Here is a 23969-nt window from a genome sequence, read left to right on the forward strand (position 1 = left end):
ACATCGATCATCCATCACTTGCCTCTTGCCCGTCCCCAACTGGGGAGCTGGCCCACAACCCATGCAATGCCCTGACTGGGAATTGATCTGGCATCCTTTTGGTTTCCAGGTTGGTGCTCAATCCACTCAGCCACACCAGTCAGGACTGGCACATTTTTTTGTTGTTGTAGATAAAGTTTTATTGGAACACAGCCATGCCCTTATATTTGTGTTGTCTAGGTGCTTTTGTGTTACAAGGGCAAGACACAAGATAGCCTTCAAGACCTGAATTGACAAATAGCTAAAACCTAACTCTACAGAATAGTTTGCCAACAATTGTTTCAGAGTTATTTCATGGAGGAAGGTAATACACTTTTGAAGTAGAACCAGCAAGACATTCTGATGGACTGAATGTAGGAAGTAATATAAAAAGAGGAATAAGGGCAAGACTAAAGTTTTTCTACCTTGAAAAGTTGTTACCTGATGATGCCATTTAATGAAATTCAGGAAGTCTGGTTCTTAACAAGGTTTAGTCACAATAATTTTTACTTCGTTTTTTCATTTTGTACCCATTGTGTGGAATAGTATCTGATTAATAATTGGTGCCAAGACATGGATTTTGAATAATAAATAAATTAATGGATTTTAGGTCTTTAAAAATTAGAAAGCATTTGCTGAGTAGGCAAATAGTTCATGTGAAACAAAAATAATGTGTTAAGAATTGCTATAGGGGTTGATTTAGATTTTAAAGCCCAAATACTACTATTTTGAAAATAGGGCCCATTGATCTATGTGTTATTTCCTGTACAGTGAATCAGAGTTTTAGTTTAACATTTAAACTTTGTCCTTTAGAATAGTGTAGCAGTGCTTAAATAGTTTGGATCCAAATATTGGAGTGGGGGAACAAGTTTTTCTCTGTACTTGTGATTGCTTTGCAAAAACACAGTCTTACCAAAGTTAGTGGGAATAATGGTTTTACTTTTGAGGAACAACTGATGGGATATAGCATAATGAGCTATTCTCAAGAAAGTATAGACATACTAGTCATATTATTATATAATCATAAATGGTATAAAAACCTATCTTGAAATCATCAAGAAGACCCTAAGAAACTATACCAGTGGTTATTGGATCTGAATGAGAAATGTATGACAAAAATAATTCTTACTGTTCTTATAGTTGTAGCCATACAGTTCCTCTGGATTCTTGCTATAAGAAATTCCATTTGTAAAATTATTTTTACTTAATTTCTCTATTTGGTACTTTTTAATTGCACCAATAGTATATTCTATAGAGAGTTCCCTCACCATTCATAGTACTATATTTTCTGAATAGAAAATAAAATAGCTGTACAGTTAAACAGAATAAATTCATGTATGTAGAGGTCAGACTCTTTGAAAAATAATAGAATCTTAACAGCAAGATCTTAGAATTCATCTGTGCTTTGTTTCTTTGTAAAGAATCTTAACTCTTTAAAACCTAGAAGGGAAAAAACCTTGAGAAAGCATGTACACATCACTGAATTGAAGGTTAGTTGTAAACATACATAAAAAGCAACAGTTTAGAAGCAGCAGTATTGACAGTGGGAAGAAACAGCTATCTCCAGAGAAAGATGATGGAATATAAAAAGGAAGACAGAAGAATCACAAAGCATTGCTGTCCAGAAAATTTTAGCTTTCTCCTTACCAAGTCCTATTCACTATTACTCTAACTAGACTGAATGATTATGTAATGCAAATGTCATCATGAATGTTTAAATCAGTGGTTTCAAACACAGGGCTGTGCAGCAGAATCAGTTTTTGAATTTGACAATACCAAAAAAAAAAAAAAACCAACCTAATAAAACCAGATGCCCATGGCCTATATACACTAAATCAGAATCAAAAGAGGTAATGTCCGATCGTACATGGGGAGATCGTAACACAACCAGGATGGGAACCATTGGAAATAAATTATGTGCCCTTTCTCCTGCTTTTTATAGGAGAACATCTGATGATATTTATTAGGAAAATATCTATACATATTATATGTATAATTTATCTTGTTTTAGTAATTTGGAAAGAGGATTTATGTGAGGTATTTTTTTTTCTTATAGCAGTGGATAAGTGAGGAAAAAGTGGTACTTTTTAAACTAGATTTGGAAACTATACTTTCTTCTTTATTGTTACAGACATATGGTATCCAGGAGAAAGATGTCTTGTCCCTTCTCCAGATAATGAAAAACTTTGTGAAGCAAGCATAAAATCCATCACAGTGGATGAAAATGGAAAGTCATTTGCAGTCATCTTATATTCAGATTTTCAAGAAAGGAAAGTACCTCTTAAAAGACTTCAAGAAGTAAAACCTGTTAAAGATTATTCTAGGAGTTTCATATTTGATGATGAAGATTTAGAAAAACCTTATTTCCCAGACCGAAAATTTCCGTCATCTGCTGTTGCTTTTCGTTTATCTGAAAATGGAGACTCTATTCCTTATACTATTAACAGGTATTTGAGAGACTATCAAAGGGAAGGAGTGCAGTTTCTTTATGGACACTTCATCCAAGGAAGAGGGTGTATTCTTGGTGATGATATGGGACTTGGAAAAACAGTACAGGTGATTATTTTAATTACTTTATAATTAAAATTCCGTAAAGTCATTTTATCATATACCTGAACAGATGCCATACAGAAATTTCTATTTTTACTCTTGAGTTCTTATGATAGCTAGTGTGTATGTGTGTGTGTACAGGTGCATGTGCACTGTGTGTATATGTCACACTCACCTGACAGTAAAGTCCTCAGAGTAAAGGACAGTGCCTTAGTCATTTTATCTTCAGCATCTACTTAGTATTTATGAAATATATTACTCAAAATAATGTTTTGGTATAACATGGCTTAATTTTACCTTTGGTAATACTAGTACTAAAACACTAATTATATTTATAAAGTAGTTTAACTTTTTTAGTAATACTTTATAGAAAGAAAGTATTTGACATTTGTTGAGCTGTATAGCATGGTTAAATAGATTCTTACAGGCCTTTTGTGCACGTTGTATCAGAAGTTTCTTAATCTGGGATCCCTGGGCCACTAAGAATTCTGTTGGTGGACTTCAGAGAGGCCTCCTGTTTTCTCTAAATGTGTGCTGGAATTTGTACATGTACTATATACTTTTCTGCAGAGAGGATCTATATGAGTTATCTATTGCTATGTAACAGATACTCCAAAATTTAGTATCTTAGAAATGATACACATTTATCATATTTTAGTTTCTGTGGGTCAGAAATTTAAGTACAGTTTATAGCTAGACCCTCTGGCTCTGTTTCTCACAAGGCTGTAGTCCTTCCTTGGAGTAGGGAGCATCCACTTCCTAACTCACGTGGTTTTAGGTAGGATTCACTTCCTTGTGGGTTGTTTGACTGAGGCCTCAATTGGTTCCTTGCCACATGGGTCTCTGCTTGGAGCTTTTCACAACATGGCAGCATATTTCATTAGGGAGAGCAAATGATGGGGAAAGAGAGAGCACTATTAACACAGAAGTCATGGTCATTTGTGACATAATCACAGAAGAGACAGCTTCTCACTTTTTTCATGTTCACTTCTTAAGGAGCAAGTTGCTATGTTTATCCATACTTAAGGAGAGGAGATTAAACAAGGTTATAAATACCAAAGAGGAGGGGATTATTGGGAACCTTGTCCAAAGTTGCCTACCACAGGATCCTTTCCTTTCATTGGATTTTCTTTTTTTTTTAAAGGTGTTTTTTTATTTATTTTTAGAGAGAGGGAAAGGGAGGGAAGAAGAGAGGGAGGGAAACATCAATGTGTGGTTGCCTCTCACATGGCCCCCACTGGGGACCTGGCCTGCAACCCAGGCATGTGCCCTCACTGGGAATTGAACCACCAACCCTTTGGTTAGCAGCCCTCATTCAGTCCACTGAGCTACACCAGCCAGGGCTCATTGGATGTTCAAAGAGGTTTATGATCCAAAGAGTTTAGAGTTCTGAATCTATACTTTATACTAAATAATCACTCTGGACTTAGAGGGGTATTTGTCTAGTTTGTGATTGTTTCCTTATAAATGAATTTAAGTGATTTTATTCTTCATAACACCTTTATTTTTACAACTCAAAGGAAAGTGAAAAACTAATTTAACATTTAAAAGTAGCCAAATAAATGCAACTATGTATAAAGCTCTAGAGTAAAAAGCTAGGGTAAAAATTAAGTTACCATCAGCCATATCTTCTGTTTCTTTAAACCTAGGCAATGCACATAGTATTAGGCTTGCACATTGAAGGTGCTAAATAATTGCTTGCAGAATAAATGAATTTGCATTCTCAGGAGAATGTGTGGCAAGAATAAAGAAAGAAGCCTTTTAGAAACTACTGTCGGTGATCAAATCATACAGATGAATTCTAGAAGAAAATAAATAATAAAGCTCTTTTGTAACTCTTTACATATACTTTTACTGTTTTTGCCCATGCTAGGATGTTCTTTCCCACACTTCTTTGATTAGCCAATGCCTGTTCATGCTCAAGGTCAGAAACATGAGGGTGCTACAGAAAGTGACCTGTAGTTTCTCAGATGCCTACTCTAAAACTACTAAGTGTAGTTCAGATTCTTCTGGATGTTGAAGTTCAAATCTAGTTTTCATTTTTGAAGCCCATGTTACAGAGAAATTCCCTTTATTTCATGTTTCATAGAATTGTTTTTAAAGTGATTTTACTGTATAATTTTGTATTACCTGATGAACTGAAATCATTGGAAGGCTTTGAGTTGTATTATGTGTTGTGAAAGTCTTTGAGGGCTCGTCTATTGAAGATTATGAAATAGGTTCTGTACTAATTTTGATACTTATCTGGATTCGTCTGATCCTGGAAGACCTAGTTCTCTGGTTCTTATAACTCAGAGATTAATTTCTATGTAAATAAGCAGTTTGGGAGACCCATATAAGATAGAGTGTCTATAGATATAATGACTAAGCCAGTTGAAGAAATATGAACAACAGTTAATGAGTTCACTAGAATTTCAAAATGTCTTAGAATTAGGTCTATGAAAATAGACCACTGATATTTACTGTTGGAACTACAGTATTATCTTCTTTTATTCTTCATTTTATTTCCTTCTTCCTGATTTCATCCCTTTAGTTTTTCCCTTCTTACATTCTAAGTTGGCCATAATATGAAATTGAGCTCTTCTTTTTTAAAAATTATATTTTATTGATTATTCTATAACAGTTGTTCCAGTATTTACCCCCTTGCCTCCCTCTGTCCAGCATCCCCACTCCCTTAGGCAATCACTACACCATTGTCCCTGTCCATGTATCATGTGTATAACCTCTTTGGCTACTCCACTTCTTATACTGTACTTTATATCCCCATGGCTATTCTGTAACGACTTATTTGTACTTCTTAATCCCCTCACATCTTCACCCATTCCTCCACACCCTCTTCCATCTGGCAACCATCAAAATGCTCTCCATATCCATGATTCTGTCTCTGTTCTTGCTTAGTTTATTTTTTAGATTCAATAGTTGATAGATATATATTTATTGCCATTTTATTGTTCATAGTTGTGATCTTTTTTTTCTCAAATAAGTCCCTTTAACATTTCATATAATAATGGTTTGGTAATGATTAACTCCTTTAGTCTTTTCTTGTCTTGAAAGATCTTTATCTGCCCTTTGATTCTAAATATTTTTGCTGGGTAAAACAATCTTAGCTGTAGGTCCCTGCTTTTCATTACTTTGAATATTTCTTGCCAATCCTTGTAGCCTGCAAAGTTTCTTTTGAGAAATCAGCTGAGTCTTATGGGATCTCCCCTGTAGGTAACTAACTGCTTTTCTGTTGCTGCTTATAAGATTCTCTCTTTATCTTTAACCTTTGGCATTTTAATTATGATGTGTCCTGGAGAGGGCCTCTTTGCATTCATCTTGTTTGGGACTCTCTATGCTTCCTTGGACTTACATGTGTATTTCTTTCACCAAATTAGGGAAGTTCTCTTTCATTATTTTTTCAAATAGATTTCCAATTTCTTGCTCTTTCTCTTCTTCTGACACCCGTATGATGCAAATGTTGGAACGCTTGAGGTTGTCCCAGAGGCTGCTTAACTATTCTTGTTTTTATGGATTATTTTTTCTTCCTGTTGTTCTGATCGATTGTTTTGTGCTTTGTTATGTTCCAAATTATTGATTTCATTGCCGGCTTTATTCACTCTACTGTTGTTTCCCTGTAAATCATTCTTTATTTCAATTACTGTATTCTTTGTTTCTGACTGGATCTTTTTTATGTTGTTCAGGTCCTCACTACCAAGTTCCTTGAGCATCCTTACAATCAGTGTTTTGAATGCTGCATCTGATGGATTACTTATCTCCATTTTGTTTAGTTTTCTTTCTGGAGTTTTGACCTCTTCTTCCATTTGGGCCATATTTCTTTGTTTCTTCACTTTTGGCCGCCTCCCTGTGTTTGTTTCTATGTTTAGGAAGAGCTGCTATGACTCCCTGTCTTGGTAGTATGGCCAACGTAGTAGGTGTCTTTTAGGGTCCAGTGGCACAGCCTGACCTATCACCCAAGCTGGATACTTGAGGTATGCCCTTCATGTGGGCTAAGTACACCATCTTGTAGTTGAGCATTAGCAGGTTGCTGTTGGCAGGTCAATGGGTGACACTTAATGCAGGCTAGCCTGCTGCAAAGACTGGCTGTGACCCCTGACCACCGACCTCCACCCTCTGTAGCAGATCAACTATGCAGGGCAGGGTGGTGCTGCTCCAAAGTGGTCTGTAGCTGTCCACTGGGTGCACATGCTCTGGGGTTTCCGAGGTGGTGTAGGACAAGGTAAGTGCCAGCCAGGGCCACCTTGCATGAGCTATAAAGCAGTCTGAGGTGGCTGCTACTTAAGCTTGGCTTGGAGATGCCCAGGCAAAGTCAAGCTATGAATCTACGCTGGCTGCTGCTAGTGCTGGGCCTAGGGGCACTTAGCAAGAGGTATGGGGGCTGGGGACTTACTGAGACCAACTGTTGCTTGTTTGATAGGATCAGGAGGTTATAAAGTATGAGCCAATACCAGCCATTCAAGTGGAAGAGTCATGGTTAACAGTTTGGGAGGGTCTATAAATTGTGGGAGACAGAGTTTCAGGGGATTTCCAAAACAGGGCAAACAGTGTTAGCTAGGTCACTGTAGTCTCAGAAGTGTTGCCTGCCTGCCAGCTCTGGGGCTCTGATGGGAGAGGACTCAGAAAAGGGACAGTGGCCACTGCCTGCCTTTCTGTTTGGAATAAAGCTGTCCCCATCTCCTGCTTTGATACCAGACACTTCAGTTCCTACCTTTATGTGACTGGTGCCTCTCAAGGTGTTACCCCAGTGCTAGAGCTCAGAGGGAATGAGTTTGAGTAAGTTCATGTGTGGGGTTCTTTGAGGGTAAATGCTTGGGAGTCCAGAAGTTTCTTCTACCCACTCAATCATTGCTGGTTTTTGCAGCCAGAAGTTATTGGGACTTATCTTCCTGGCACTGGAACCCTGGACTGGAGGGCCTGGTGTGGAACTGGGACTGCTTGCTCCTGAGATATCCCTCCCGAATTTTTAGCCACCACACGTGGATGTGGGACCAGCCTGTTCTGCATCTCTGCCCCTCCTACCAGTCTGAATGGATGTGGTTTCTTTAATTCCTTAGTTGTTAGACTTCCATTCAACTCGATTTCTGATGGTTCTAAGTGATGGTGGTTCTATATTTTAGTTGTAATTTTGATGTGGTTGTATGAGAAGGCAAGGTATGTTTACTGAATGCTACCATCTTGACCTGAGCTCTTAAAAAAAAAAACTCGCTTTACATACCAAGTAAAAATTGCCTTTGTAATTTCTCATTTAAAAGTTGGCTAATTTAATATTTTTCATTCTTCAAGGAAGAGGATTAAAAAATTCCTGTTAGATTTAGTGACAAAGAACTCATTGGTATCCTGAACAAGAGCTATTTTGTTGGATATTTGGAGGCATAAGCCAAAATGAAATAGGTGAAGATACAGACACAGGAAGTATCCTCACCTCTTTAAGAAATGTGGCTTTGAAAGGGAACAAAAGTGACCTAATAGTAGCTGAAGGAGGATGGGATTTTGAAGGAGTTTCTTTTTTGTTTGTTTTGTATCATTTGGGAATAGGGGTAACTTGTATATTTTTTAAGTGAATTAAAAGGAGCTGATTGATAGTGAGCATGGAACACCATACATAGATATATGCATAGCATATATGCATGTTCATGAACACATAGACATACATAAATATGCAAAAAGTGGTATCATTATTATCTTACAAACTGATTTTCCCCCAATACCCTATAATAAAACTTTTCAAATATAAAGAAGAGTGGGAAAAATTGTACAATGAGTTCCCACCACTTAGATTGTTAATTTTCTGTTTCATTATGCATGGCTTTATCATATATCTGTCCATCCCTCAAGCCATCTTTTGTTTTCTTTTAAAGTAGCAGACATTAGTGTATTCTGTCCCTAAATACTTGAGCACGCATGTCATTAGCTAGAGTTCAATATGTATTTACAGTTTTTTTTTCATTTTTGAAATTAAATTACAATGAAATGTACAAATCTTAAGTATCCTCACCATTCCATGAGTTTTGACAAATACATGTCTCTATATAAGCCAAATAAACCCTTTAAAGATAGAGAATATTGTCATCACCTCAGAAAATGTCTTCATTTCCCTTCCTAGTCCTGCCACAAGCCCAAGAGGCAATCATTGTTCTGCTTTCTTATGTCATAGATTATTAGTTTTGCCTTTTCACCTATTCCTTTGTATAGATGCTTCATTTTTGTTACCCATCCTCCTGCTGATGAACTGTTTCCAGTGTTTAGCTATTATAACTAAAATAATTTACAATTTTGTTTTCATTTCTCTTGGATAAACAATAAGGAATGGAATTACTTGGTCATAGAGCTGATGTACGTTTAGTTGTATAAGAAATTGCCAAATGGTTTTTCATAGTGTTGGTACCATTTTGTATTCCTACCAGCATTGTGTGAGAATTATGGTTAATTCATATCCTTATAAAATTTGGTTTTGTCTTAATTTTAGCAGTTTTGTTAGGTATGTGTGTTTGTGTTTGCTTGTATGTTTATATGCTTTATTAAGGTATAGTTGACATAAAATAAACTGTATAGCTTTACACAATTTGATAAGTTTTATATATGTACACACTCCCTCCAAGAAATCATCACTGCAATACTACACTCAAAGCAATGAACATATGTATCACCCAAAAGTTTCCTTGTGTTCATTTGTGCCCATATATATATTCAACACTGATAATTTATTACCTATGATTTTTGCTTTTAGTTTTTAATTGGACTAGGAAATTAAATTGGGAAGGAGTACAAAATTCTAGATTTGTATGAAAACTTCCCAATAATTTACAGGATTCTCACATCTAATTCAATAGGTAATTTGAAAATGACATCCTTCTATACATTTACATAATATTTAATTAGATAATTAACTGTAATAAACATTTTCAACTGTACTATACAGGTTTGGGAAACTGACCTTTTATAATCAAAGAGCAAAAATGATAGGAAAGGAGGTAGAATGGGAACTTACTATAGAGCAGTGCTTTCTCAAAAGTGTGATCTCTGGACCAGAAGCACGAACATCACCTGGAAACTTGTTAGCATTGTAACTTCCTGAATCTTACCCCAGACATATTGAATGAGAAACTCTGGGGCTGGGACTCAGCTATCTGTGTTTTAACAAACCTACTAGATCATTTGAGGCCTACTAAAGTCTGAGAACCTTTGCCCAAACTGTTGTTTTTCAGAGAGGATGGAAAAGTTTGGTTGATTTGGTGATTTGGTTTAGTGAAGGTTAGTTAAGAGAGTGTTTTGCTTATATGAATATTTATATGTAGGATAATGACCATTTTACTTTAAAAAATAAAATTTTAGAAATAGATATGATAAAGATAATCTTGTTCAGTTTATTAATGAATGAAGAAATTGAGACACAGGAGTACTAAATGGCCCCTATCTAAATTCATGTACAGGAAATAACTATTTTCATTTCCTTTCACTATTCTTTTTTTTCTCTCTACCCTTTGCTGCCTCTCTTTTTCAGCCTTTTATCCAGCTTTTTGATTAACTGCATTCATTCAATGACTTGAGATTTATTAAGCACCTAATGTGGGTCAGGCCCTGTGTTAGGTACTGAAGAACCTAATGTAAATGTACACAATCACTATACTTGGAGTTCACAAATGGAGATGAAAAGAAATGAAGCCCGAGGGTCATCAATCAGTCTGGTGGAAGGAAGAACAGCCCTGTCTGTGGGTGTCAACAAAGCCTTTCCAGGGATGTTGGTATTTTCATTCTTTGCCTTTTGTTGGGTCTGCTTTTGAAAACCCACCAAAATTTAGAACTAATTTGAGTGATATCAATTAAGACATTTAGGGGTTTTTTTTTCCTTGCTTTTTCATGGAAGGCATAGCTCTAATAGAGTGTTCAAAAGGTTTATCATAAAAGATCTCATTCAATGAATCAAAATTATTTTTAATCTTAATTTGGTAATTAACATTCATAGGCACAAAGTTTTAAAACTACTATTAAATAAGTACAATATGTTTTACATATTTATTTGCCCATCTGCTATGTGAAGAAGATGGTGTTAGTACTTTTTGAGCAGCAGAGATGGAACTTTGAAACTATATTTTCTTTGAATCTTTGTTTTTATAATATTAGATATTACATAATAAAGAGGTCATCTCTGAAGGCTATCATGACAATGATAATAATGATGATTTGAGGTTTATGTATAATAAACCTCAATCCTGAGAGAAATGCTGGGATTGGTGATAATTATAGTTTTCTTAGGTTATTATCAGTACCATTTTTTGGATAATTTGGTCTTAGATTCACAAGCTATATTAAAACCTAAAAAGTTCTTTAGATCACAAGTCATGTTGTTTACTCAGGAATATAGTAATAGAGAAAAAATAATGTTGACTGTATTTCATTCATGGATAAAATGCCATAATATCCATTTTGAGAGACTAATTAACTTCCAGAGCCACAAATCTTCTAAAGAAGAAACAAAAATGTCTTTATGTTTTAAAGATATATTGTCTCTTTTTTTTGGCATGAAGTTCAGATTTTAGGAATAGAACTTTGTAAAGATAAATGGGCTAGGCCCCCTTTCAAAACAGCACTTTGTTATTGTTTTTAAGCAAGCAAAAATTATCATACTTTTTGAAGTATGATTCAAAGTACTCTGTCATCTTTCTATCTCACAGGGAGATGAAAAAAAATAAGGAATATAGGCTCTTTTTTTTTATTTGGTCATTTAAGAAACAGACAATTTTGCTATGCCTCCTCTTAATCTAAGGGAAAGTTTGTTGTATTATTTTCCTACCTCTGATTTACTCTGTATATCATGAGCTGTCTGTATGTGAGGAAATGGCCTATAAAAATGTTTGCCTGACATTTATAATGCAATGCCTGTAAAAACAGAAAGATTTCTCAGAGAAGTATTTTATTTCTGAAATGTAGTTTTTGGACTTTATTATTCTGTAGGTGTCTTATTTAAATGCCTATTTTTGTTCATTTCATCTCTAAACATAATTTTAGAACTATTTTACATTTAAAAATGTTCTAGATTAGTTTTGTAATCTTCATTGTAAATATGTCATTCTGACACGCGCTCTCCGGCCTGCAGTGAGCACAGAATGCTGCGGATCGCTCGTCGACACACGAGAAAAACATACACAGAGACAACCAGGTCCTGTGGGGAAGTAGGAACAGAGTGGCCACTCTCTCTAGTAGGGAGCGCGCGTCAGCTGGCGCCCAATGTGGGGCTGTTTAGCATACCCTGAAGTAAAACCTTCCATTGAAATCTTTGTAAAGGCTGTGAATTGTTAATGACTGGGAGGGAAAATGCAAAAAGGTCCCAATCCTTTTCTGCTAAGGGGATGGTAAAAAAACAATCTTTTAAGTCAATAATTAATAGCGGCCAGTCTTTTGGAATACAGGTACGATTAGGAATGCCTGGTTGGAGAGGGCCCTAAGGCTGGAGGGATTCATTAATCTTTCTTAAATCATGAATAAGCCTCCATTTGCCAGATTTCTTCGGTACTATGAAGATGGGCGTGTTCCAAGTACTGTTGGAAGGTTCTATGTAACCTGCTTCTAATTGCTGTTTAACTAACAAGCAGGTTTGTTCAAAGCGTTCTCCTTTAAGAGGCCACTGATCAACCCATACCGGCATGTTAGAAAGACACGTAAGGGGTAGGGGATTCATAACAACAGTGGCCACTAGGGAAAATGCGGCAGAGAAATTTGCATTCCCCATTGACTGAGAAGGTCATGGCCCCAAATATTAAGGGGCATTGGCAAAACATAGGGTCGAATTTTTCCTATCTGTCCTTCTAGCCCATAACATCTGAGAGACCACACTGATCTGAGGTTGAGAAATTCCTCCAACCCCTGTGACAGATGTGCCACTTTCCGTTAAAGGCCAATCAGGCGGCCAAAACTGGTTGGATATAACAGAGATGTCTGCTCCTGTATCTATGAGGCCGTAAAAGGCTTTACCCTTTATCTTTACTTGTAAAATGGGTTTATTTAATTTAATTGATTCTGTCCAGAAAACGGATTGATCATCTGTGCTACCAAAGTTTCCTTCTCCTCTCTCCACATTCTGAGTCTTAGGGGTTTCATAGGGGAGGAGGAGAAGCCAGGCAATCCGTGTTTGGGCTGGAATGATATGATAACCGGATGCCTTGAGCATAATTTTAATTTCTCCTTGATAATCTGAGTCAACTACTCCTGGTTGAACAAAAATACCTTTAATAGTCATACTGGATCTTCCTAAAATTAGACCAAGTGTTCCCTGGGGTAAAGGTCCCCAAACTCCAGTGGGAACTACAATTACTTGATCCTACTCCTTTAAGAGGAGTTCATGGGCGAAGACCAAGTCCAGCCCTGCACTCCGGAAAGTGGCAGCGTGGAGGTCTGAGACTCTGCATTTTCCTGAACTCTCTGATGCTGGCAGCAGCTGTTTCTCTGATGCTGGCAACAGCTGTCTCTTTGATGCTGGCAGCTGTATTGGAAGCTCCGATTGGGTTTTGGGACGCAGGAGCATGCACCCCCTTTCCTGTTTCCCTGCAGGGGATAGCCGTTTCTGGTAAATTTGGAATGGCGATCCTTTGCCCAATGCTTGCCTTTGCCACAGCGCGGATAATTTCTGGGGGGAGGTGTATGGTTACTCTTTCCTCCTTTCTGTAAATTTGGGCAGTCTTTGTGCATGTGATCAGGTTGGTTGCAATTATAACATTTAGAATTTTCTTTAATTGCAGCAGCTAAAAGAGAAGCTTTATGCTGCTTGGTGCCGATATCTTGGCAAGCTTTAATAAATTCACTAATATCTTTTGTAGTCCCCCGAAGAGGGCCTAAGACAGATCTGCAGTCTGAATTAGCATCTCATAAGCCAGCTGAAGTAAGATAGTTTTGGCTGCTTTTTCATTATCTATTTGTCTTTCAACGGCTTCCTGGAGGCCGTCAATAAAATCTATGTAAGCCTCAGAAGTACCCTGATGGATATTAACAAAGGAAGAAACTTCTCTAGTCTGAGAATCAGGCACAATTTTCATAGCTCTTAGGGTGATATGTGCGCACTGATCGTGAGGGGAGGGAGTCATGCCCGAGTCTCGGCCATAATGAACTCACCAGATCCAATTAACGTGGGAAGAGTAACAGGATTTTGCATTACTTCATTTCCACTGCTCGGGCGCTGGCCCATTGGCAATATTCCGAATACCAGACAGTGTACTGAGCTAGAGTTAAAACTGTCCTGGCAAGAGCAACCACAAGGAGCCATTTTATAACTATCAGTAATGGCTTGTAATAACCCATTGGTATAGGGAGCCCATACCAGAAATCGGACCCCATTTTCTTTAATGCTTCTTTTTAAATCATAAAATGGGAAGGGGAGTGGCTCGTGGACATTCCTTTGTCCCCTAACGATAATGGGGAAGGCAGATAAAGCCTCCCAGTCCCCCTTCTCTGCTGCCTGGCGAAGGCACTTTCTCATAGACCTACCGGGGGATTTGTCTGAATTTTCTTGCTTTCTCGGTGGTGACTCATCTTGGGAGGAATTGCTTGCTCTCCCATGGCTGGGACAAGCCTCTCTGTGGGGGTGAAGGTGGGGCCTCTGTAACCTGCTCTCTGGAATTGCACAGTTTCACTCTCTGAATCAGACTCTTCTTCGTCTAGCTTTGTTTTCCTTGCCAAATGGGCTTGAGAGTATCCCCTGACCAGCCTCCAGGTCTCAAAGGTGTGTGCACCAATAGATATACCGTTGTCTTGCCAAGATTTCAACTTCTCACCCACTTTTTCCCATACATCAATGTCCAGTGTGCCTTTATCAGGAAATGAAGGACATTATTTTCTTATAGATTGCAAAATCTGAACTAGATGCTTTTCCTTCACCTTATACCTTGCTTCCTTAAGAAGTTGTAATATATGCAGGAAAGCTTTCTGCCCTTTAGATAAGTTACAACCCATGTTTGCCTTTTAAAAAGAAAGAAAAAGCTTCCTTTTATTTATTTTTATTATTTTTCTCCAATTCTTATTTTTCCTGCTTCCACCGCCTGTGCTGGCCCTGCGTTAACTAGCTAGGGAAAAAGTGTCGTGGATCGAAGTGTGCTGTTGGTGAAAAATGGTCAGAGAAAGGGAATTGGACCCCAACTCCACTTACATGCTTTGGGTTCTTCCTTGGAGGGAGGGAGCTTGAAGTGCTGCAGGCAATCAGTCTGCGCGCTTCCCCAGTAGCGAGATTACGGTGTGTGGGAGTTCCCTGTAAGGCCCCTACACCTCTTGGGAGATGATCCCAGATATCCCCACGAGGTTCCGACTCACGTGGGAACACTCAGTTTCCTGAGCTGGGGGCGAGGAAATGCCTTTTATCTCCGGAGTTTGGCGGATGCTAAAGCCCTCATTCATATAAACCTACAGCTAACACTTAAATCCTGAGCAGCGATCTTCCGCGTTTGGTGGCAACCGGAACTCTAATAACCTACTGGCTTCCATGATGCAGGCGGGCAGAGAAAAAAACAAGGATTGAAAAGTCGCTGCAACAAGTGGTCAAAAACAGATCACCTGACTGCTTTTTCCAAGGCAAACCGTTTGTTTTCTCTCTCAAATTTGGGAGCTAAGGTACTATTTACTCCATTATAGGCTGTCTCGAAAGAGAGGAGTGACCTTTAGAAAGAAGAGACTTACTTCCCTGGAAATTCAAATGCATTCTACGACCTTATCTGTGAAAGAACACTGGGTCATCGGCCCTTACCAGGGCTTTTTTATGCGTAAGTCCACCGGAGTTAATGCGTTTGTCCACAGCAGTGGCTCAAAGCCTCTGGCTCAGAGTGGTCCCAATTCTTTGGGCTCCCTCGTCTGGGCGCCAGCAGTATCCATCTCTGCTGCGGATGCTCAATGAAACACGAGAAAAGCATACACAGAGACAACCAGGTCCTATGGGGAAATAGAGACAGAACGGCCACTCTCTCTAGTGGAGAGCATCCTGTATCCCTTCCCAAGCAGATTTTTATTGAGAATATAGTCTTTGTGGATTCACAGTCTGGCAGAAAAGATCAAAAGAAGTAGGTGACTTACAAAGGTGCAGACAGAACCCCTGCTGTGATTCTGGGCAGAGCTTGGAGTTTTAACATATGGCTCAAAGGGCTAGTTTCAGTTTCCTGTCTGTGCCTTCATATTCTAATCTAATAACATCCTCCAGCAAACAGATCTCATAGGATCTCGCATATTCTATGTCCCAGGCTTGATTACCCCAGGGGTCCGCCATTTCTGGTCTGGGCTGTACTGCCCCTGCTATTTGTGCAGGCCTGAGTCAACAGAGGAGACAAAGGCAGCCAGAAGACTTGGATTTCTCACTTCTGAGAACAAGGACTCAGGCTTTGACAAAGCCGAGGGGGCAGGGGTTGATGTCTGTCACCCCTTCATTTCCACAGCCCCGAGTCTCTTCCCAGAGGCCTCCTTGTGGTCATGCCTGTCTTAGGTGATTCCCTCTGTGAGAAATCTTACCCATCATTGGCTAACTGATCAAGCTTAGGAGGTCAGGCACAGAACAGGCAGCATTCATGCCAGGGAAATATGTTTTGTCTCCTTAGTGGCTTCTGGTCCAGAGGTCTCTCACTCAGCCTAAGTCACAGGGGGTTACAGCTTCCTGAGACCAGGCAGGGCAGTCACCAACATCATTCACCCATGACTTAAGATTTCTCTTGACTTCTACTATATTAGTATAGCATGATAGAGATGGCTGGATTTCTACCTTTGTTTTCTCAAATTTGTGGCCAGATGACAGAGATTACATTTCCCAGTTCCCTTTGCATGTCTTGGGTTTGTGACAGAGTTGCTCAACAGAAATGAGGGTGGAAGTTTGAGTGCCAATTACAATCCTAGTCCACCTGTGCTGTTCTTTCCATTCTCCTTTTATCATCCTTTCAGATGTTGACACATTACTGCTAGCATTATCTTAATATAATGAGCTAAGTTTCTCAGTGGTTTTAGTTAGCCTCTCCAGTTAGTGTGTATTCAGTTGGATTTCAGACTGTTGGTGGATAAAAATAAGCCTTTCATCTAACCTTTTTCAGCACCCAGCACAATACCTGACATATAGTAGGTTATATATTTTTATTAAATGTAGTCATGAATTTTAAGTTGAATTAATTGTATATTTTTATGGTTATAGCTTAGATTTAATGACCCCTATATGCCAGGCTCTAGGATGGTTGTTTTCCATTAAACATACATGTTAATTAGGCATTACTATCCCAATTTTATTGATGAAAAAATAGAAATTTATAGAGTTAATGTAAATTGCCCAAGGTCAGATATAATACTGGTTGGTCAAACTCCAAGTCTTAGCTGTTAACACCTGCATTACACTTCCTTGTATAATGTGGGTTAGGAATGCAAATTTGCTAGAAAATTTTAAGACTAAGCACAGGTTTAACTGTTCTTGTATATCATTATTTTATATTTTAGATAACAATTTACTGAAAATCTGCTTGATTTATTGTGATGCATTGGGTTGGCCAAAAAAGTCTGTAGGTTTTTTTCCCATACAGTAAAAGACACATTTTTCATTTTTACCAATAACTTTATTGATTTGGATATATTGAGTATGTCAGCTATCCTCTGTGTGGTATAACATTGATTGTTCTCATTTAATGTTTCAATTTAATTTCTGTCAACTTCAATTGGTCTACCTGACCATGGAGCATTGTCCAGCAAGAAATCTGTACCACGACACATCACAAATCACTTTTGACACATTTGATCAGTCACAGCACCTTCTGCATACACTACACAAATCTTTTTTTGCATTTCAGTTGCATTTTTAACCTTCTTGAAATAATAAAGCATGATATGCTGTAAATGTTATTTTCTTCCATATTCAATATTAAAATGCTATACAAAAATTCACCAATTTTTGTTTTATTTTTAAATGCATACTGATATGACAGCTGTCAAAATACAATCTAACAAAATTGTTTTGAATGGAGTTGAAGACAGCTAAGCACTACTACAGCCATCTTACAGAAAAAAACAAATGAACTTTTTGGCCAACACAATACAAGATTGTATAAAGGAAATAAAGCCTTCTGACCTAAGTGGAATGATGCTAACAAAAATAGCTCCTATTTATTTAATCATTAATATGTACTAACTTGACCTTTTACATACAATTTTTACTTTTTTCAAGAACTAAAATAATATTGATAATACCTAAAATATACAAATGTATTCTCATAAATATGCAAGCTATAATTTTTTCATTGAAGTGAAATTCACATTACAATAAATTAACCATTTTAATATATACAATTCAGTGGCATTTAATGTATTTATAATGTTTAGTGCTTTTCTCTAGTTTCAAACCTTTTTAATCCCTCCAGAATGCTCATTAAGTAATCATTTTCCTCTTCTGCCATCCCTAGCAACCACTAGTTGGCCTTTTCTCTCTATGGATTTGCCTTTTTTGAATATGTCATATAAAACAAGTCATACAATTTTGGCTTTTTATATCTGGCTTCTTTGACAGAATGTTTTCAAGGTTCATTCAAGTTGTAGCAGGTATCAGTACTTCTTTCTCTTTATAGTTGAATAATATTCCATTATGTGTAAATACTACAATCTGTTTATCCATTCATCCTTTGGTTGACATTTGGGTTGTTTCTACCTTTTGGCTATTATGAATAATGCTGTTGTAACCATTTGTATACAAATTTCTGGGTGGATATATACTTTCATTTCTCTTGTATATGTGCCTGGGAGTAGAATTACTGGGTCATACGATAACTGATAGTTCAGTGTTTAATTTTTTGAGGAACTGATATTCCATTTCCTACAGTGGTTACACTGTTTCCCACCAGGAATGTATAAGGTTTTCTGTTTCTCTACATGCTTGCCATCATTAGTTATTTTCTGTTTTCTTCATTGTAGCCATTCTAGTGCATGTGAAGTAGTGTCTCATTATACTTTTGATTTGTATCTTGCTAATAACCAATGATGTTGAACAACTTTTAATGTGTTCTTTGGTCATTTGTGTATCTTCTTTGGAGAAATGTGTATTCAAGTAGCTATAGACAATGTTTATGTCCCCCCACCCCATATTCATGAGCTGAAACTATAATCCCCAATGTGGTAATATTTGGAGATCGGTCCTTTAGGAGGTAATTAGGTCATGAGTGTGGAGTTCTCAAGGTGGGATTAGTGCCTTTGTAAGTAAGTAGAGAGTGGAGACTCCAGAGAGCTTGTCTTCTCTCTCTGCTCTTCATCATCTGAGGATACAATAAGACTGCCATCTACCAGAAGAAGGCTCTTACCAGACACCATATCAGCCAGCACAGCAGTCCCCAACCTTTTGGGCATCAGGGACCAGTTTCATGGAAGACAGTTTTCCATAGATGAGGGGGTAGGAGGGAGAAGGGGTGGTTTGGGGATGATTCAAGTGAATTACATTTGTTGTGGACTTTATTTCTATTATTATTATAATGAAATAATTATACAACTCACCATAATGAAGAATCAGTGGGAGCCCTGAGCTTGTTTTCCTGCAACTAGGCAGCCCCATGGCGGGGAGGGTGATAATCTGTATTTGTAGTCGCTCCCCAGTGCTAACATCACCACCTCAGCTCCACCCCAGATTATCTGACATTAGATTCTCATAAGAAGTGCAATTTAGGTCCCTTGCATGTGCAGTTTACCACAGGAATTGTGTGCCTATGAGAATCTAATGCTTCTGTTGATCTGACAGGAGGTGCAACTCCGAGGTGGAGCTCTGGCAGTAATGTGAGGGCTGGGCAGAGGCTGGAAATACAGGTGAAGTTTTGTTCACTGGCCTGCTGTTCACCTCCTTGCTGTGCGTCCCAGGCAGCAGGATGGGGGTTGGGGGGCTGAAGACCCCTGAGCCAGCACACTGATCTTGAACTTTCTAGCTTTCAGAAGGGAGAAATAAGTTTGTTATTTAAGCCACCTAGTCTATGGTAATTTTGTGATAGCAACCTTATGTGACTAGATATTAAGTCCTTTACCCATTTTTAACACTGAGTTGTTTGTCCATGTATATGGAGTTTGTTTCTGGTCTTTCTACTCTCTATCATTGTTCAGTTGGACTATCCTTGTACTCAAATAATTCCTTGTCTGTTTTTATACCTTTGTATTTTCATGTAAAATTTTATTCAGTTTGTCAATTTGTTTCATGAACAAATATGTAAAGGATTTTGATTGGGATTGTGGAGTCAATTGCATTGAATTGAGTTTGACTTATAGAACACTTTGGGGAGAATTAACATGGATCAAGAGCTCCATTTATTTAGGTTTTTAATTTCTTTCAACAATGTTTTATAGTTTTAGTATAGGCCTTACTCATATTTTGTTAAATTTATTCACCAAAACTGACACAGCAAGGAATTAGAAAATAATCATTCTTAATTATATTTTGATGAAATTGTCAGTAAAATTTTTTTCATTTAATTTTTCCATTTTTTGCTGGTGGTTCAATAGTTTCCCCTTCTCCTCTGTTTCAATTTCTGTGGTTTTAGTTACCCATGGTCAACTGTGGCCTAACAATATGAAAGGAAAATTCCAGAAATATACAATTCATAAGTTTTAAATTGTGTGCCATTCTGAGTAACATGATAAAATCTTGAGCCATCCCACAACATCCTACCCAAGACATGAATAGGTAGGATACTACCCTTGGTCCAAGGTAGTATCCATGCTATGTATTCCAACTGCCCTTTAGTCACTTAATACTTATCTCAGTTGTCAGATTGACTGTTACAGCATCTCAGTGCTTGCATTCAAGTGACCCTTATTTTACTTAATAATGACTCCAAGCACAAGCAGAGTAATGCTGGCAATTTGGATATGCCAAAGAGAAGCCATAACGTGCTTCCTTTGAGAGAAAAGTTATGTATGTAGAGGAAAAACTTAGAACAGTGGCACCTTGGTACTCGTCCATAATTTGTTCCAGAACTCGAGTTGAGTGTCAAAACCAATGAGTACTGAGCAAGTGATGTGTGACGAAGCATTTTTTTCTTGTCAAAATGAGGTGAGTACCAATTTATGACTGTGTATGTAGTGTTTGGTAGTATCTGTGGTTTCAGGCATCCACTGAGGGTCTTGGATCATATCCTCTGAAGATAAGAGGGGACTCTGTATATAAAAATCAAATTCATTTTTGTATTTGACCTTGCTGACTTCTTCACTTATTAAATTCTAGCAGTTGTTTCGTAAATGGGTTAGGATTTTCTATATAAACAATAGTATCATCCATAAATAGAGGTAGTTTTAACTTTTATGCCTTTGATTTTCTTTTTGGCCTCATTTCACTGAATAGATAAGAGCCCTGTACAATTCATTTAGAAGTAGTGAAAGTAACATCCTTATCTCATTCCTGATCTTAGGGAGACAGCATTCAGTATTTTAACATTAAGTATATTAACTGTAGGATTTTTATAGTATATTTTATCAGATTCAGGTTATTCCCTTGTCATACTTTCTGAGGTTTTTTTAATAGTTAATATGTATTAAATTTTATTAAGTACTTTTTCTGCTTATAGATAATTATGTTTATCTCTTTTATTCTGTTAATCATTATTATAGTATATGAATCATTATGATTTATATTGATTTTTAAAAAGTTTAACCAACATTGTATTCCTGGGGTAAAGCCAATTTGGTAATGAGGTATTATTTTTATATATTGCTAGCTTCACTTGGCTAATATTTTAATTTGGCATTTATATTGATTACAGATATTGATTTATAAGATTTTGTAGTATATTTGTCTGATTTTAATAACAGGGTTATGCAGGCCTCATAAAATACATTGGACAATATTTCTCCTCTCCTTTTTGAAAGAGTGTGTATAAAGTTTGTGTTATGTTATCCTTAAATATTTGATGAAATTTACTGGTGAAATTTTTTGAACCTGGAGTTTTTGTTAAAGAAAGATTTTGGTGAGAGGATCCAAAATGGCAGAGGAGTAAGTGCAAGCTACACTAATCTCCCATGAATACCCAAAAGAACACTAGCTGGAGAGAAGCTTTATAACCACGGACAGACAGAAGAAATCACTTTACCACAATGTTAATGGGTGGGAGTACAGAGGAGACATGAAAGGAATGGCTGGACTCCCGCAGGTGGTAGCTAAAGTTCTGAAGGGATATTTCAGTGGCTGGGGTGGAGAGTTTCCCCTGAGAAATGTGAGGTCTAAACTCCAAGTTGGGCTCTCCAGCCTACAACACCCGAGCCATAAAGGAACCCAGATAATATCCAGGTGTGAAAAGCAGCAGGATTTCTGTCTCCCAGGAAGAGGTTGCTGGAGACTCAGAAAAACTCTTAAAGGGACAACACACAAAATACCATTTGCAGCCACTTACCTTGGGCTCTGGCAAAGGGAGGGCAGAGTGAATGAGAGCCATGTGAGGAGAGTCTGGGGTTGGTGGCTGTGGGGAGAGGACTGAAGGAATAGCTGTCAGGATCCCTGTGCTAAGTCATTCCCCATACTGTAGGAGCCATTTTCTCAGGCAGAGCTCTTTTCTCTGAATGGCATCAGCCTGAGGGGAAGCAATACTCAGGAATTACTCATCCCCACCGTGTGTGGTAGTGAAGCCCAGTTGCTGATTACAACTTGATTATATTAACAGCTGGACAGTTTAATGGCTGATTGGTTTAACAACTAAGGCAGAAAATACAAAGAAGCAGCCAAAATGGGAAGACAAAGAAACAGACCCCAAATGAAAGAACAAGTGAATTCTCCAAAACAAGTAGATGAAATGGAGGCAAGCAATTTATCAGAGAGTTTAGAGTAATGATTATAAGGATACTCAATAGCAAGAAAAAATCCATAGAAATCATTAAAAAGGACCAGTCAGAAAGAAAGAATGCAATATCTGAACTAAATAACACACTAGAAGGAATAAATAGTAGGTCAGATGAAGCAGAGTATCAAATCAGTGTTTTGAAAGACAAGGTAGAAAAAATACCCAGGCAGAGCAGCAAAAGGGAAAAAGAATTTTAAAAAAATGAGGAGAGCTTAAGAAACATTTTGGACAATATGGAGTATAACAACATCTGCATCATGGGAATACCAGAAGGAAAGGAGAGCAAGCAAGGAATTGTGAACCTATTTGAAGAAAAAATGACCAGAAGCTTCCCTAATCTGGTGATGAAAAAGTCACACAAATCCAAGAAATTCGGAGAGTTCCAAACAAGTTGGACCCAAAGAAGCCTACACCGAGACATAGCATAATTAAAATGACAAGGCTTAAAGACAAGGAGAGAATCCTAAAAGCTGAAAGAGAAAAACAGGTAGTTACCTACAATGGAGCACCATTTAGACTGGCATCTGATTATTCAACAGAAACATTTCAGGCCAGAAAGGAGTGGTGTGAAATATTCAAGATGATGAAAAGCAAGGACCTAAAACCAGGGCTACTTTTCTCAGCAAGGCTACCATTTAAAATCGAAGGAGAAGTAAGGAGCTTGACAGAGAAGAAAAAGCTAACAGAGTTTGTTAACACCAAACTAGTACTGCAACAAATGTTAAAGGGCATGCTTTAAGAAAAAGAAAAGGGAAAATAAAAAAGAAGAAAATAGTCTAACAATAAAATGGCACTACACACATATCTATCAATAATCACCTTAAATGAAAATAGCTTAAGTGCCCCAACCACAAGACATACTGTAGCTGAATGGATAAGAAAACAAGACCCATCCATATGCTGCCTCCAGGAGACCCATCTCAGATTGAAAAATACACACAGATTAAATGTAAAGTGTTGGAAAAGATATTTCATGCAAACAGGAAAGATAAAAGCTGGGGAAGCGGTACTTATATCTGACAAAATAGACTTTAAAACCAATGCTATAGTAAGAGACAAAGAAAGACAATGCATAATGAATGATAAAGGGAACAATGCAACAAAATGATACAACCCTAGTAAACCTTTACACACCCAACATAGGAGCACCTAAATATGTAAAGCAAATCTTAATGGACATAAAGGGAGAGATCTACAGAAATATAGTCACAGTTGGGAATTTTAATACTCTACTTCAATGGATAGATCTTCCAGGCAGAAAATCAACAAGGAGACAGCAGCTTAAGTGACACACTAGATCAAGTGGATTTAATTGATATCTTCAGAGCATTTCACCCCAAAGTAGCAGAATACACATACTTTTCAAGTGCACATAGAGGGTTTTCTAGGATAGACCACATAATGAACATAATGGACATAAAACAAGTCTCAATAAATTTAAGAAGATTGAAACCATATCAAGCATCTTCTCTGACTGTAATGCTATGAAACTAGGAATTAATCACAAGAACACTGAAAAACATGCAAAGATATGGAAGCTAAATAACATGTTATTAAGCAATGAATGGGTTAACAATGAGATCAACGAAGAAATCAAAAGACACCTTGAAA

At 37.5% G+C, this 23969-nt stretch overlaps 1 protein-coding gene across 5 annotated transcripts in view; it reads left to right on the plus strand.

Moving 5' to 3' along the window:
• The window catches only part of ERCC6L2 (ERCC excision repair 6 like 2), a 156363-nt gene that overhangs the window by 3019 nt on the left and 129375 nt on the right, over positions 1-23969 (plus strand). For all 5 annotated transcript variants that reach the window (XR_004902152.1, XM_028531466.2, XM_036021482.1 and 2 more), the window contains exon 2: positions 2150-2574. Coding sequence is in view for 4 of the 5 variants with exons in the window: in XM_028531466.2 (XP_028387267.1) it covers positions 2150-2574 (425 nt within the window). In the remaining variant the exon portion in view is untranslated. The remainder of the gene's footprint in view (positions 1-2149; positions 2575-23969) is intronic.

The sequence above is a fragment of the Phyllostomus discolor genome, chromosome 3 (assembly GCF_004126475.2).
Source record: "Phyllostomus discolor isolate MPI-MPIP mPhyDis1 chromosome 3, mPhyDis1.pri.v3, whole genome shotgun sequence".
NCBI lineage: Eukaryota > Metazoa > Chordata > Mammalia > Chiroptera > Phyllostomidae > Phyllostomus > Phyllostomus discolor.